This window comes from Mustela nivalis (genome assembly GCF_964662115.1).
Source record: "Mustela nivalis genome assembly, chromosome: 11".
Taxonomy (NCBI): domain Eukaryota; kingdom Metazoa; phylum Chordata; class Mammalia; order Carnivora; family Mustelidae; genus Mustela; species Mustela nivalis.
Window position 1 is genome coordinate 110,241,306 of NC_139030.1, and position 13,244 is coordinate 110,254,549.

A 13,244-nucleotide genomic window follows, 5' to 3' on the forward strand; every position below is an offset into this window, starting at 1 on the left:
CTACCGTGACTCAACAAGATGAGCATCGTGATCCCTGCTGAGGGGAGGAGAACTCACACCGCCCACAGTGGTTGTGAGCGGCCAAGGGTCAACCTTAGGTCTATGCGCCAAAGGCCTGTGCCTTTTCCAACATGCCGCATTGTATCGCAGCCTCCAGCCCTCCAAAACAGTCTAGAAATGCTTTAGAAATTAGGATGGCCATTAATATAGATCTGTGGTATAGATGTCACACCAGAACTAGGTGCCTCGCGGGGAGGGGGGTCAAGCTGAGTTGGTCATGTGACGTGGCCACATGCCCCTTGTGCTGGTCTGCTCCCTCTCCTCTATTTTATGCTCATAAAGGTGAAGGACCTCACGCAGCTGTCAATCTCCTGCCATCCAGTGACCATGATGAAAACAACCTCCTCCCAAGGCCTCCCCCCAACTCCCAGAGGGGCAAGCATCATCCCAACAGCTGCTATCACTTTGCTTGGACTATCAAGTGCCTGCGCCTTTAGAACTGAACACACTCCCCGTCAACCTAGTTCACGTCACTGTGCTGCTGAACACTAACTCAATATGTGGCAGGAATGCCGTCACCTCAGCTATGTGTCTGGATTGTTGAGACTACCCTGTTCCAAATCTACACATTCTTCAATTGCACACTCGATCACTTCGGATAGCACACTGCAGACTGCGGATACTAGGACATCAGTAGAATCGCTAAACGTCCGCAGCAATCATGTACTCAACAGGACTAATGTTCAAAGCATGAACTCTGGACCCAGACGTCCTGAATGTGAATCCCAGCTTGACCACCTACTTGCCGTGTGACCTTGGACGAGTGACAAGCTTTCTGAGCCTTAGTTTCCTTCTAGTAAAATCCCACTGTCCTGGGATTGAGCCCCACACTGGGCTCCCAGCTCAGTGGGGAGTCTGCTTCCCTCTCTCCCTCTCCCTCTGTGTGTATGTCCTGTCTCACTCTCACTTTCTCAAATAAATAAAATCTTAAACAAACAACAACAACAAAAAGAATAGCACACAATACCAGTAAGACTTAATAAATGTGAGTCATTACCATTTACAATTTTAGCAATAATAAACCAGTCTCCTGGGGGTTAAGGCACTTGTCCTAGGTCTTACAGACAATAAGTGGCAGAGTCACGACTGGTGTTGTACCCACCACACTGCCATCAAAACATACCACCACTGGGGCGCCTGGGTGGCTCAGTGGGTTAAAGCCTCTGCCTTCGGCTCAGGTCATGATCCCGGAGTTCTGGGATCGAGCCCCACATCGGGCTCTCAGCTCAGCGGGGAGCCTGCTTCCTCCTCTCTCTCTCTCTGCCTGCCCCTCTGCCTGCTTGTGATCTCTGTCAAATAAATAAATAAAATCTTTAAACAACAACAACAAATACCACCACTGCAGGTCCAAGGTCAGGCCTTCATTTCCTTCAGCTCAAACCTCAAATATGGTTTTGACTGAACATTTAAATTAATATATTAAAAATGCTACACAGTTATACAAACATTTTAAGTACCGCAGAGCGCCTGCATAATGAAACCACTTTGTGCCCGCTTTGCAAGCTCTGAGAGGAAGAAATTTTCTAATCACCAAAGGCTTTAAGATAGCTGAGGCAGGTTGACACTGGAGAGCTGTCACCAAGAATCATTGTTTGGGAAAATATGACAAAACTGTCCAAGAGATACTGTGCTCAGAAACTAGACACAACGTTTCTCCTCAGCCCCGTGGTCCCTCTTCTTTAGCAGCGTCATCCAGCCTTCCGACAGAGCCTTCATCTCTGTTCCAGACAATCTGGGAAACACACGCAATGCGAGCGTCCCGTCTCCTGCAGGTCCCTTTCCAGGGAGCCCGGGACAGTCCGCTCCCGGTGAACCACCCGTCCCCTATCATGTCGAGGCACCTCATGGACCAGGTCAGAGAATCCCTCCTCCTTTCCCTCTTGGTCCAGGTGGGATGGAGGGGGACAGTAAAAATGGATTTGTTTTTCACTCAAACATTTATGGGTCTGGGTTCTCTGGGTCAAGAGCCATCTTCTTCCTACTTCCAACTGTAGGAAAAAAATTGATTTGTTCATGAAGCTAACAGAATCTGGAAAGCGATCCACCACTCTCTTAACTACGATTACTTCTAGAAATGAGACTGGGTAACCGGGCAGAGAAAAACCCCATTTCTATGTTATGCGTGCCTGTACCATCTGAATTATTGTTTCCAAAAGCGTAATTCCAAGAATTGCAAGAAAAGGATATCCTTAAAGCAAATTTTAAAAAGGAGAAAAGATCAGAGAACGTCCCAGGAGCAGGAACGACATTAAACTGGACGCCGGCACACCAGCCCCGCTCTCGGCCAACGTCCCCGTGAGACCTGAACAACACAGCCCAAAGAGGGCCCAGGTCAGCCCCGCCCCCAACACCTGACCCCCAGAAAAGATGAGATAAGAATCATATGTTACTCCAAGTTGCAAAGTTTGGGGGAAATTTGTCATGCAGAAACAGAAAACTAAGAAGTCATTAATGCCAAATTCCCATGAATTTTCCCCTACCCCTAAGCTGTGTAAGTGGAAAGTGTTTTTGAAACTTCAAGTAAGTATATATAAATGTTGGCGGGTATTATTGTTCGTGTGTGTACTTTGCGCTACTTTAAACTGAGCCAATCATGCACTCGCAGCGGCTTCAACGCCACTACGAAAGTAACTTTGATTTCCTCCTTGGGGGACCCTAAGTCCAGCACTAACTTCGAAAAATTCAGACAATCTTTACTAGACTTTCAAAGCAGTCACTTTTACATCTACAATTAGTTCGACTTCAGATCCTGAATCTGGACTAATTCAGTCCTCCCTATCCGGATGATCCCCAACCAAACAATTCAGATGGAAAACAAACTAAACTGCCTTGCCAGCACCAAAAATACTTCTTGTCAGAGAACAGACACCTTGGTGCTTCGGTTTCCAAATTTGCCCTGGGCCTTGTTCTCACCTAAATTGCAGCTTTCCTGTTCCTGAACAGAACCACAGTCCTGACCAGCCACCCTAAAAACAGAACCGTGTCTGGGTGGGTCTCCTCCACCACAAGTCCACATGAAATCCTGCCACCTTAAGTCGGGCCAGGGCAGGGGTAGGGTGGGGGAGGCAGGAAGGACGGACAAAGGCAGAAAGAGTACAGAGGAGTGACGCTCAGTCCTGCCACAGCCAGCATTTCCCAACACTGACCCCACACAGACTGCAAGACCGAAAGGCACGTCCTGCAACTTGTCCCAGCCGGAACCGAACTCTGCCCAGAGGGAGGCGTAAAAGCAAACAGAGTCTCTGACCCTGCCTGTTATCCCATTGGGCCAACGTTCCCTCGCTCTACTCTCACCTGATCCTCTCCGTGTCCAGCTGAAGAGCTCTTACTGCAAAGATCACACCAATGTCTGCAACTGTCCCAGATTCCGGAACCCTGCCTGGCCACAAACGGGATGGTGAACCAAACAGGATGGTGAACCAACGCATGAACCCACCTCAAGACAAAGCAAAGATGTTGCTGAACATGCCCTCGAGTATCTTCCATAAAAGTATCTGATCCCATCTGTACGGGGATCCCGATTCCAGCACTAACTTGGAAAAATGAGGACAATTTTTATGAGACTTTCAAAGCAGTCACTCACAGTTACAATTGGTTTAACTTAAGATCATGAAATTGGACTAATTCAGCCCCCTACATCTGGATGACCCCCGATCTGACAATTCAGATAAAAAGCAAACTAAATGTACTTGTCAGCACCAGAAATATGTATTACTCAAAGGGCTGCAAGGAGTATAATGGACAAAATCCATATGCATTACAGGACGGAATTAAGTTGAATTACTTTGGAAACAAATATTTCAACAAAACTTCTCTGACATGGATGGACTTCAACTATGTTCCCCGAGTCCCTGGGGCACCTATTTACTCTTCTCTGCCATTAGAAATTCTTTGGGAGAAAGTGTGAAAAGCATGCCTTTGGGCACACCTGAAGCCCAGAACTCAAATGATTTACGCTTTCCATGGGGCATATCCTTTTGGTACCAACATCCACAAAGGCACTCACCGCAAACTCCCCATCAAACATGGGACGGGTTTACAGCAATGACCTCATCCGCACGGACTCCTCTTTCTTCCCTTCCGCTTCTTTGAACAGGGTCATCAATACATCTGGTTGGGTATTCACCTACTGACACACAGCGCATCTCTGGAAAGAGCTGACCCTACACCAGTCTTAGGGGTGGACGTCATGTTCTGAAGCCACCCAGTTCATCCTGGTCACCAGACCAGTCAGTGGTTCAGGGGTATGTGCGTAAACCACCAGTCCACCCAGGGCTTCTTCTGATTTATGACAGGATCACAAGGGAGTCTACTGCCAGGGTCAGGGCGCTGGAGATCCAGAAAACCACTAATAGTTATGAATGATCCAGAAAGTTGAAAACTTCTATCTAGAAGCCAACTAGTCCCTTGTGAGTGCTCTGTGACGGCAGGGACTATTTCTTATCCCCAGATATTGGGGGTGTGGGGACGAGTGGACAGATGGCAGGATGGAAGAAGAAGGTCCCCTGATCTTGAGCTGGTTCACGAAGGAGCCTGTTAAGTCTATACAGATACCCAGAGTCCCAAAGTCTGAGTCAAGGTCCTTCCATTCACTGGCCCCGGTACCAACCATGGCTTCTGAACTCAAGAACAATCATTTTTGTCCATACGGTGGATCGTGGTGGACCCATTTCTACAGTATAAAACTGTGAGACTACAAAAGAGATTTAAAAAAAAAAAACAAAACCCTGTACTTTCATCGTCCAGGAAACAATTTAAAAACAAGGTGAAGTACAAGACAGTAAAACATCATATGTCATATTAACGTGGCCTCTGGCATCAGGCTAACAATCCTGCAGCAACCTATGAACAAAAGCAAAGCAGGAACAGTACCAAAATAAGAGCCAGAAACAGATTTCTCAAGGGGGATATAGATGACATATGGGCTTACAGAGGTATAATGATCTAATTTAGCGTATAGTATTTTTTTTATTACCAAAAACAATACATGCTTGACTTAATGAGTTCTATAATATGGAGATCTAAAAGGGTAACCCTTCCCTGTCCCCCATATCTCATTCCGCCCGACGCCCGAAGTTACCATGCCTTTCTCGACAAACACGTGTGCACATCCGCAAACCCCGCAATAAAACAAGAAGGATCATACTATACACAATTCCTCTGTAACTTTTTTTTTTTTTGCTTCAAATAGAGAACGCCCAACCTCCCAATATTATGTATGTTTTGTTGTAAAATGAAGGCACACATCTCACGGAAATGGCAGCCCTCACATACCTCAGAAAATGTTAACTGATAGGACTATCTAGAAGCAGAAAGCCATTTTCTGCTTCTGTTTTTGTTATACCAGAAGGGCATTCCTCAAATGGTTAGAAAATAAAATTAGGTAGGGCTGAAACCCAGACATTTTGTCTGCTGAGGACCCATGAACATTAACATTTGGCATTTTGTTAAAAAGGGGATTATATTATCTCAGTCGGCACAAAAAATCAGGTATGGGAACGCCTGTAACGTGCTGCTCTCCATCCCATTTTCAATCCCACTAAAAGTGATCTGTGTTTCTTCGAGCCAAAAAGAAAAATGATCAGCAGTGTTACTTACGATAGAACTGATTGCTCCTATCTCCATCTCAAAGACCAGTGTTCAAAAGTCTGTCTTTAACTGGCTGTCAGACTGTGCTTTCAGTGAAAGCCGCAGAGCCCGGCACTTTCCCACCTGAAAGCCGAGCCGCTCCGCTCTGCGGGAAGGGGACGCTGGCCTCGCTGCCAAGCCAAGCGGGACCTCCTCCCTGGCCGGCAGCAGACTTTATACCTTTTCCATTTGCATCCGCAGTCTCCATAACTCCATCTCTGAACTTGGGATCTGGTTATCACGATAATATTCTGCAAGCAGTATGTGCGTATCTCAAGCGATTGTCAACCTCACCTACTTTTAGCAACACAAATCCAGAAAGATAAAAAGTTCAAGTTCCAGATGACAACTACCATTTCCTTAAGAAATGAATTATCCTAGGGCATCTGGGGGGGCTTAGCCGGGTAAGTGTCCAACTCTTGATTTCGGCTTGGGTCATGATCTCAGGGTTGTGAGATCGAGTCCCTCATCAGGCTCCACGTTGTGTGTGGAACCTTCTTGAGATTTTTGTCTCTCCCTCTCCCTCTGCCCCTCCTCCCTCAACAAAAGAAACTAATTATCCGAAGTCATCCCTGAAACATAACTGGCTAACTGTTTGTGGCCTAAAATAATTCAGCTTTGCACATCACTTTTTAAACTATATTCATCCCACAAAAGTAATAATTGATCCTACTCGTATCGTTGACAAGGTCTCTATTTATATTTCTTCTTACTGCTCCCACATTGACAGACAGAAAAACATGAAGCATGTCCCAATAATCCAACTCATCTCCAAACAGACATGCTACAAAAAAGAAGGAAAGGACTCGGGAGCGAGGCGGCATCTCGTGAAACCACTTCCATCCATGCGTCCTGTTTCCATCTCAGCTGCTGGGATGGAGGATCGGCGCCCCGTCCTCTTGGCTTAGTTAACAACACAGCTCTACCTGAAGAGAGGCAAACTTCTGGGCTTTATCCAAATTCCTAAAAAGCCACACGTGCAAGTATTTTTTACTCATGTTTTAAATATATGTAAGGAACTCAACAGTTAAACTCACAGCATGAAATCCTTTATAAAGAATTTCCAGTACATAAACATTCTATTATCGTCGATCTTCATGTTTTCGTTTTTGTACATGACACTACACTTCCATGTAGCGGGGCAGGACTACTCCGAAATCTCCAGGGAGCAAACATATATCCTTATCTGAGAGTCTGCTTCTGTCTCTCGACTATCGACAAATGTCAACAAGTTCATGTCCTTCTTGACAGTCACTGCCTTGCATTTTAATGAGCAGCTTCCCAGAGGATAAAACCCTCATTTTCTGAAGGCATCCAGGAAGATGCCTATGGATGTTACAACTCCTCCTGAATGTCTGTTCCTCAGGACTGGAGCTCAGTATTCCACTCGCTCTCTGACGCCTCCAACACCCAGTGCGATACTCTGCACCCAGTAAACATCATTCGGAAAACAGACTCATTGACTCTAATCAGTATTACTCATGTGCCAAACGAGCAACCCAAAACTCTCTGTGAGAGTAGAAACAAATTCCTCTGGACTCTACCAAACAAAGAGAAAAAAGTAGAGTCTGGAGAAGAGAAGCCAGTTCTTGGCCACGAAACCCCAGGTCTAAGCCCCATAGGCGACCTTCAGCGTATACTCACATAGATTTCATTATGGTCAAAGCGCTTCTTGAGGTTGTTGATGAAGGTCTCCTCATTGAGAGGTTCTAAAAGAACCATATCTCCAACCCCAATCATATTGTCCAGAAGTGACGTTTTCACCTCCATTTTGGCCATTGTCTCTTCCTGGAGGAAAGAGGAAGAAAAGGGAAGATTTAAATGGGCAAAGTTATTTCAGATGGGCTCTTAGCACCACTGGAGAAATGAAACACCGGTAGTTTCAAAGGGCACTCGTCTGTCTCCCAAATGCTGTCACCTCCCCTCCAACCTAAGCCAGAAGCCCCGGAGCCAGCCACAGTCACTGCCAAGCCGCTAGAAGCTCCATGTGCTGGAACCTCCCTCCCAAATCACCACCCCAGGCTAAGTCCATCTATAGGAGGAGCCACTTGGATACCAGGGTCTCCATTTTCTTTTTCTTTCTTTTTTTTTTTTTTTTGTTTTAACTGAGGTATGGCTGACGTGCAATATTCTATTAGTTTCAGGTGTACAACATGGGATTCAACACGAACATACATTACAAGATGCTCACCACGGTAAGGGTTCTTACTGCGTTATTATCACGTTATTACAGCATTCTTGATTACATTCCCTATGCTGCATTTTTCATCCCTTTGACTTTATTTTGTAAGTGGAAGTCTGTGCCTCTTTAAGACCATCCCCTCCCCACAGAGGTTGCAAAACTCTAGCAAGAGAACAAACCCAGCCTTTTCCACCAGCCCCTGCATACCAGTGTCAAACTTGAACCTGTAAGGACCTGCTTCCCCCAAGATGGCATCTCTCAGTACTCCACGATGAAATTCAGAAGGCATTTTCCGGGAAATAATGGTTTTAAGGTGATACTAACATTTGAGGACTTGCTACACATCAGACACTGTATCAAGAACTTCAGATGCATTCATTCATTTCATCTTCACAAAAACTCTATGAGGTAGATACTAGGATCATTATCCTCATTTTAAGATGAAGAAGCTCAGAAAGGTAAGAAATTTTGCTTATGATTACTTAAGAGTGCATTACATTTTGTGTCAAAGAACTCAATCACCACTTCTAACATGGCATCTACAGCGGGGGGACATGGGGGCTTCATTCCAGCCATCAGCACTGACTCATAAAGGAACATACCCTGCTGTAAATTAGAGGTCTCCTCTATAACCTGCCAGGACTGACCTCCATGTTCTCCATCCTCATCCCAAGAGACCCACCACAACAGCTAAATCAAATGAACATGAAACAAATAGACTAGAAATACTACGGTTTCCCTCCAGCTCCATCTGAAAGTCTATCACGCAGAAAGAGAGGCACACTACAAAGGCAGCATTCTTACCCGCCCCACTAATGTGAATGATGCCTCCCAAAAGTAGAATGTTAAATCCCCAAGCCTTCGTATCTGATTGCTGACAAGAGTTCTAAAATTCTTTCAAATATATGAACATGGAAAAGTAGAGTGTGTTTTGTTACTTTTTCTAATATTACCAGGATGTAAAACCACATTCATCTAAGATAAGATAGTCTCTCTAAATGCTTCTGATGCATAAGTCAATTTTGTATGCTTTCAGTATACTACTACTAAACAATACTTCAGGAAACTAATAAATACTCATATATTCATGCCCCTAAGACTGAGGGGAGAGTACATTTAATTCTTTTCATTAAGGAGTCACCCAGGCATATTACATCTTATACAAAGGCTGGTCTGCTTACTTAGGATAGCAATTTAATTAAATGTCCTTCCTATTCTAGCCTAGAACATCTAGTAGGTCTCCTAGAGGCAACAGAAACTATATTTACTTGGGCTGTTTGCAAGAGAACTGAGAAGGGGTAAGAATTATGCAATTCTTTCTTGTTAATTACTATGATTCATATGAATCCACAAATACTCCTTTATATCTGACCTTATTGGAACAATATTTAAGTATACACCGAAAAGCCAGAAAAGAGAGACAAAAAGAAGTAGAGAGAAAAGGTCTCTCATAAATAAAAATAACCCACTAAGAAAGTATTTAATATTCAAAAGAAGAAAAATGGAGTCAACTTTTTAGTGTGTGTGTGTGTATACATATATATATTCTTTTTTTTAAATTTCATGCCAACTACACCTGGAGTAAATGGCCATAGGTATCACTAAAACCCAACAATAGAATAGCTTCATGCATTCTGAACTAGGCTAGACTCTTGTTTTAAAATAATCCGGGTGGGAGGGGGCACCTGCTGCTCTCCGGGGATGCAGGAACCGGGAGAGCACCTGGTCTCATGCCAAGTCCACCGACAGACATGCACAGGAACAGGAACATAAGCACCCAACCTTTGTCGCAATAAATTAACATTTAAATCAAATTTCAAGTTCTCAGACTCATGAAATGCCAAAAGCACTCCAGCTCCAGTGCATTACATATAATTTGGCAGATGAGGGTAGAAGGTTTAGGGATTAAGGGGGAAGTCAACCTGAGAAGGGTTTCAAAAATAACCCCATCAAACCAGCAATTTAAATTAAGCAAAGAGGCTGAAAGGGAACTATGCCCTGGGGGCTGGGTCTGAAGTCTATTTATAGAAGCCTCTGCAGAAAGACAAGGACCTCGCTGCAGGTAACAATAATTAAGCAATCTGCCTCTGTAATTAAACCTCCTTTACCATCATTTCAAATACAAGTTTCAGGCAGGTTTGCATGGGTTCTAGTTTTTACACTTCCACCCCAACTTCATAATCCAAAGCGGGGAAGAGGAGGAAACAAATGCTGAGCTACAACAGGGAGTCCGTAAAAGTAGAAAATTCTGGAAACACAACCTCTGCAAACCATATCACACCAATACAGCACACCCGCTGAGAAGCTGATTTCAACATTCATTTAGCTATTCAAGCATCCTTTTGTTCCATTTCGGGTTTATTTTGTTTTGTCATTTTTAGCACCCAAGTACTTTGGGGTTGGAAAGGGTAACACCCCGACCCTCATCCTCAGGGTAAAGAAGGACAGGGACAAACCGGGCACAGAGGCACTTCCCTTGCATCCTACAAATGGACTGAATCCCCTTACCCTGACTACTGGATTCAGCCTGGGTTTGGTTCAGAATGACTAACTGGAGATTTCCATAAACTGTCAGAGTTTATGGAAGCATGGGAGCTGGAGCTCACATGGGAGCATCCAATGAGCACGGACGTAAAGCACTGAGGATATGTCTTATTTGACACATTTATGTCTACCTTCGCCTTCCCAAGACCCCCATGGAAACCCATGTTGTTCTAAGGAGGTCCATTTCATCCCATGTGCCAGCACCGTAGCACATAATCCACCTAGACTAAGGCAACCAACATGACCAGCTTCCAGCCACTGTAATCGGTTCGGGGCTGGTCAAATAACTAAAACCTAACAGCTTTTAAAACTAAAACTAAAACTAAAACTAAAACTAAAGTTTTTTAGTTTTTTTTAAAAACTGAAAGTTTTTAAAACTAAAACTAAAACTAAAAACTAAAGCCTCGAGCTTTAGGTTGGTGTCTTAGGACAAAGGTTCCATCCACCTCTGGAGGGCAGGATTTAAATTTGATTCGTGGGACCGCCATGGTCATGTCTACTTTCAGGGTGGAGCATGGGAGAAGGTTAGTCTGAGGAGGACAGCAACACATGGAGGAAAGTAGGGCAAAAAAAATAAATAAATGAGAATTAGCACAGGAGCCCTAACAACATCACAAACCTCTAGATCAAATTGCAGCTGAAACTTGTTCCACAGCTCCTAAGTCTACACACACGGAGGCTAATTAATTCTCCTTCCTGTCTAAGCTGTTTGAGCTGAATTTCCTATTATGTGCACCAGAAAACATCTTAGCTAATAGAAGAAGCTGGTACACGGCAGCAGAGTGTTGGAAGGAACCCACAGCGGTGCTGGGACTGACTGAGCCAAGGCCACAAGGGAGGGGGTGTGCAGACTTTACCGTCTTGGACCAGCAGGATGATCACCCCTCATTCGTCATAGTAAACGACTGATGACAACTGTCATGCCTTATGCCTCAGACCTTGTGCTTCCAACCTCACAGAATTTGAGAAAACTTCGGATGCTGGAATCTGTGTTGGCTACTGAAGGATCTACAAGAAGACAGGCTTGCTGTGCCTCTGGATGGTCTGACAGCCGGGGCGCAGAACAGAAGGGGCTGCTAAACGCAGTCGCTCTGGCGGGAGCTGGGAAATACAGAGGGAAGGGGACCTGTGCAAAGCGCCACCCATTCTGTCTCCAGGGCCGGAGGCGGGGAGAGTGCCCCCAGCATGAAGCTGTAGCACAGGAGAGGCATCAAGCACTCTACTGTTTCCTCCACTTCCTACCTGTCCCGGGGAGGTTCTACTAAGCAAGAGCTAAGACACTCTCCACCACTCATGGCTAGATCTCACTGCCAGGAGACAAGTTCTCAGACCAAGTTCAAGGTCCAAACCCTTGGGAGTTGGCAGGATCTCAGATGTCGGTTACCAGTCCATGGACGCAGAGAAACCTTAAAAGCCAACATACTTTTAAGGGATCTGTGCTGCCGAAGAAGTCTGGCTGATGGGACTGAACGATGACGTGATCCTTAAGACAGCCTGCCCCAAGGGCTCCAAGTCTAAGAACCAGAACGACAGAGCGGTACGACCCGCAACCCCTGCCAGCGCCATCTTGCCCAGTGCTCACCCCAGATGGGCCCCGAAGACAGCGGGCAGAGGAGAGCTTCTGGAACAGCACAGCCTCTGACCAGGGCGCGGCTGTGCTTCCAGCCATGCGGGGGCTAGCTGCACTGTGTGGGCCGGGACCCGGGATTCTCACACTCCCAAGTGTGGTGAAAAGAAAAAGGTGTATGTGAACACTGGGCAGCCAAAAGGGACAGCCCCTGTAGACCTCTGTCTCTCTTTCTACAGGGACACTATCCAGTGCACAGGCCTCCTCCTGTTGGAAACTGATCATCCTTCTGGGGAGTCCCCACTTACCTTACGATGACAAGGAACATACTGAGCAGTAGCACGCAGGTCCCACGGCAGAACTCAATGGCGGCGGCCCTGCTCTCTCCCCGCAAGTAATGTGGCTCACACACAGCCAATCACATCATCCTGGGGTCGGGAGTCCTGGATGATGGTCAAAGCTGTGGGTGATTGACGGCAGGAGGGAATATCCACCACTCACCGCAGCTTGAGTCCCAGCACGAAGCCTGGCTTCGTCCCCACTGTCCCCACTGCCTGGCCCTCCAGCCTTTCTGTGGCTCCTGCCTATCTTCCAAGCCTGTATCCCTCCTGGTCTGCCACGCTCTCAGCAATTCTATGAGTCTCTACATCCTTCCTGCGTGGCACGCAATCAAGATCCCTAACCCACAGAACACTTGGTATTGTACCCAACATGCAGGATTATTGTCACAGCTTCATTATTATGTAAAACCGAACCTTTTCCTCCCAACATTGGTGAAAGGAATGCACAAAATACAATCATGGGGTAGCCTCTGGAGGAACCACAGGGGAGTCTGGAGTCAGGGTCTCGTCACCTATGGGTGCTGATCTAGCCCAGAGATCAGCCCACAGACTGCCGCAGAGACTCCACGGCTGCCCCACCTTCCCACCTGCTTGTTCAGCCAAGAAAAACAAAATATGTGATTGCAAATGTTCTTTCCCAGACCTACTCTCACTCGTAAACTTCCAAAGCTACTACTTACATTTCAGTGTGTACTAATGCATTTACTGGCATCTTTCTCAATGAAAAAAATATCAAAATATTGAAAGCATCATTTCAAAAATTCCTCGAGAATGCAAAAGAAAATGCAGCATGAACATCCGACAGCATCTTAAAAAGGCCACCTGGAGCCTAATATTTAAATACACGTAGTCTACCTCAGTCACCAATCTTAAATTACTAGCCACCTACAACATTAATGTCATCTGTGCTCAGGAGTCAAGA

At 45.6% G+C, this 13,244-nt stretch overlaps 1 protein-coding gene across 4 annotated transcripts in view; it reads right to left on the reverse strand.

Annotated features, from left to right (window-relative positions):
* Nucleotides 1-13,244, reverse strand: part of MYO1B (myosin IB) — a 175,072-nt gene that overhangs the window by 135,980 nt on the left and 25,848 nt on the right. For all 4 annotated transcript variants that reach the window (XM_082690485.1, XM_082690486.1, XM_082690487.1 and 1 more), the window contains exon 2: nt 7,333-7,476. In XM_082690485.1, coding sequence (XP_082546611.1) covers nt 7,333-7,467 — 135 coding nt within the window. In that variant the 5' untranslated portion in view covers nt 7,468-7,476. The remainder of the gene's footprint in view (nt 1-7,332; nt 7,477-13,244) is intronic.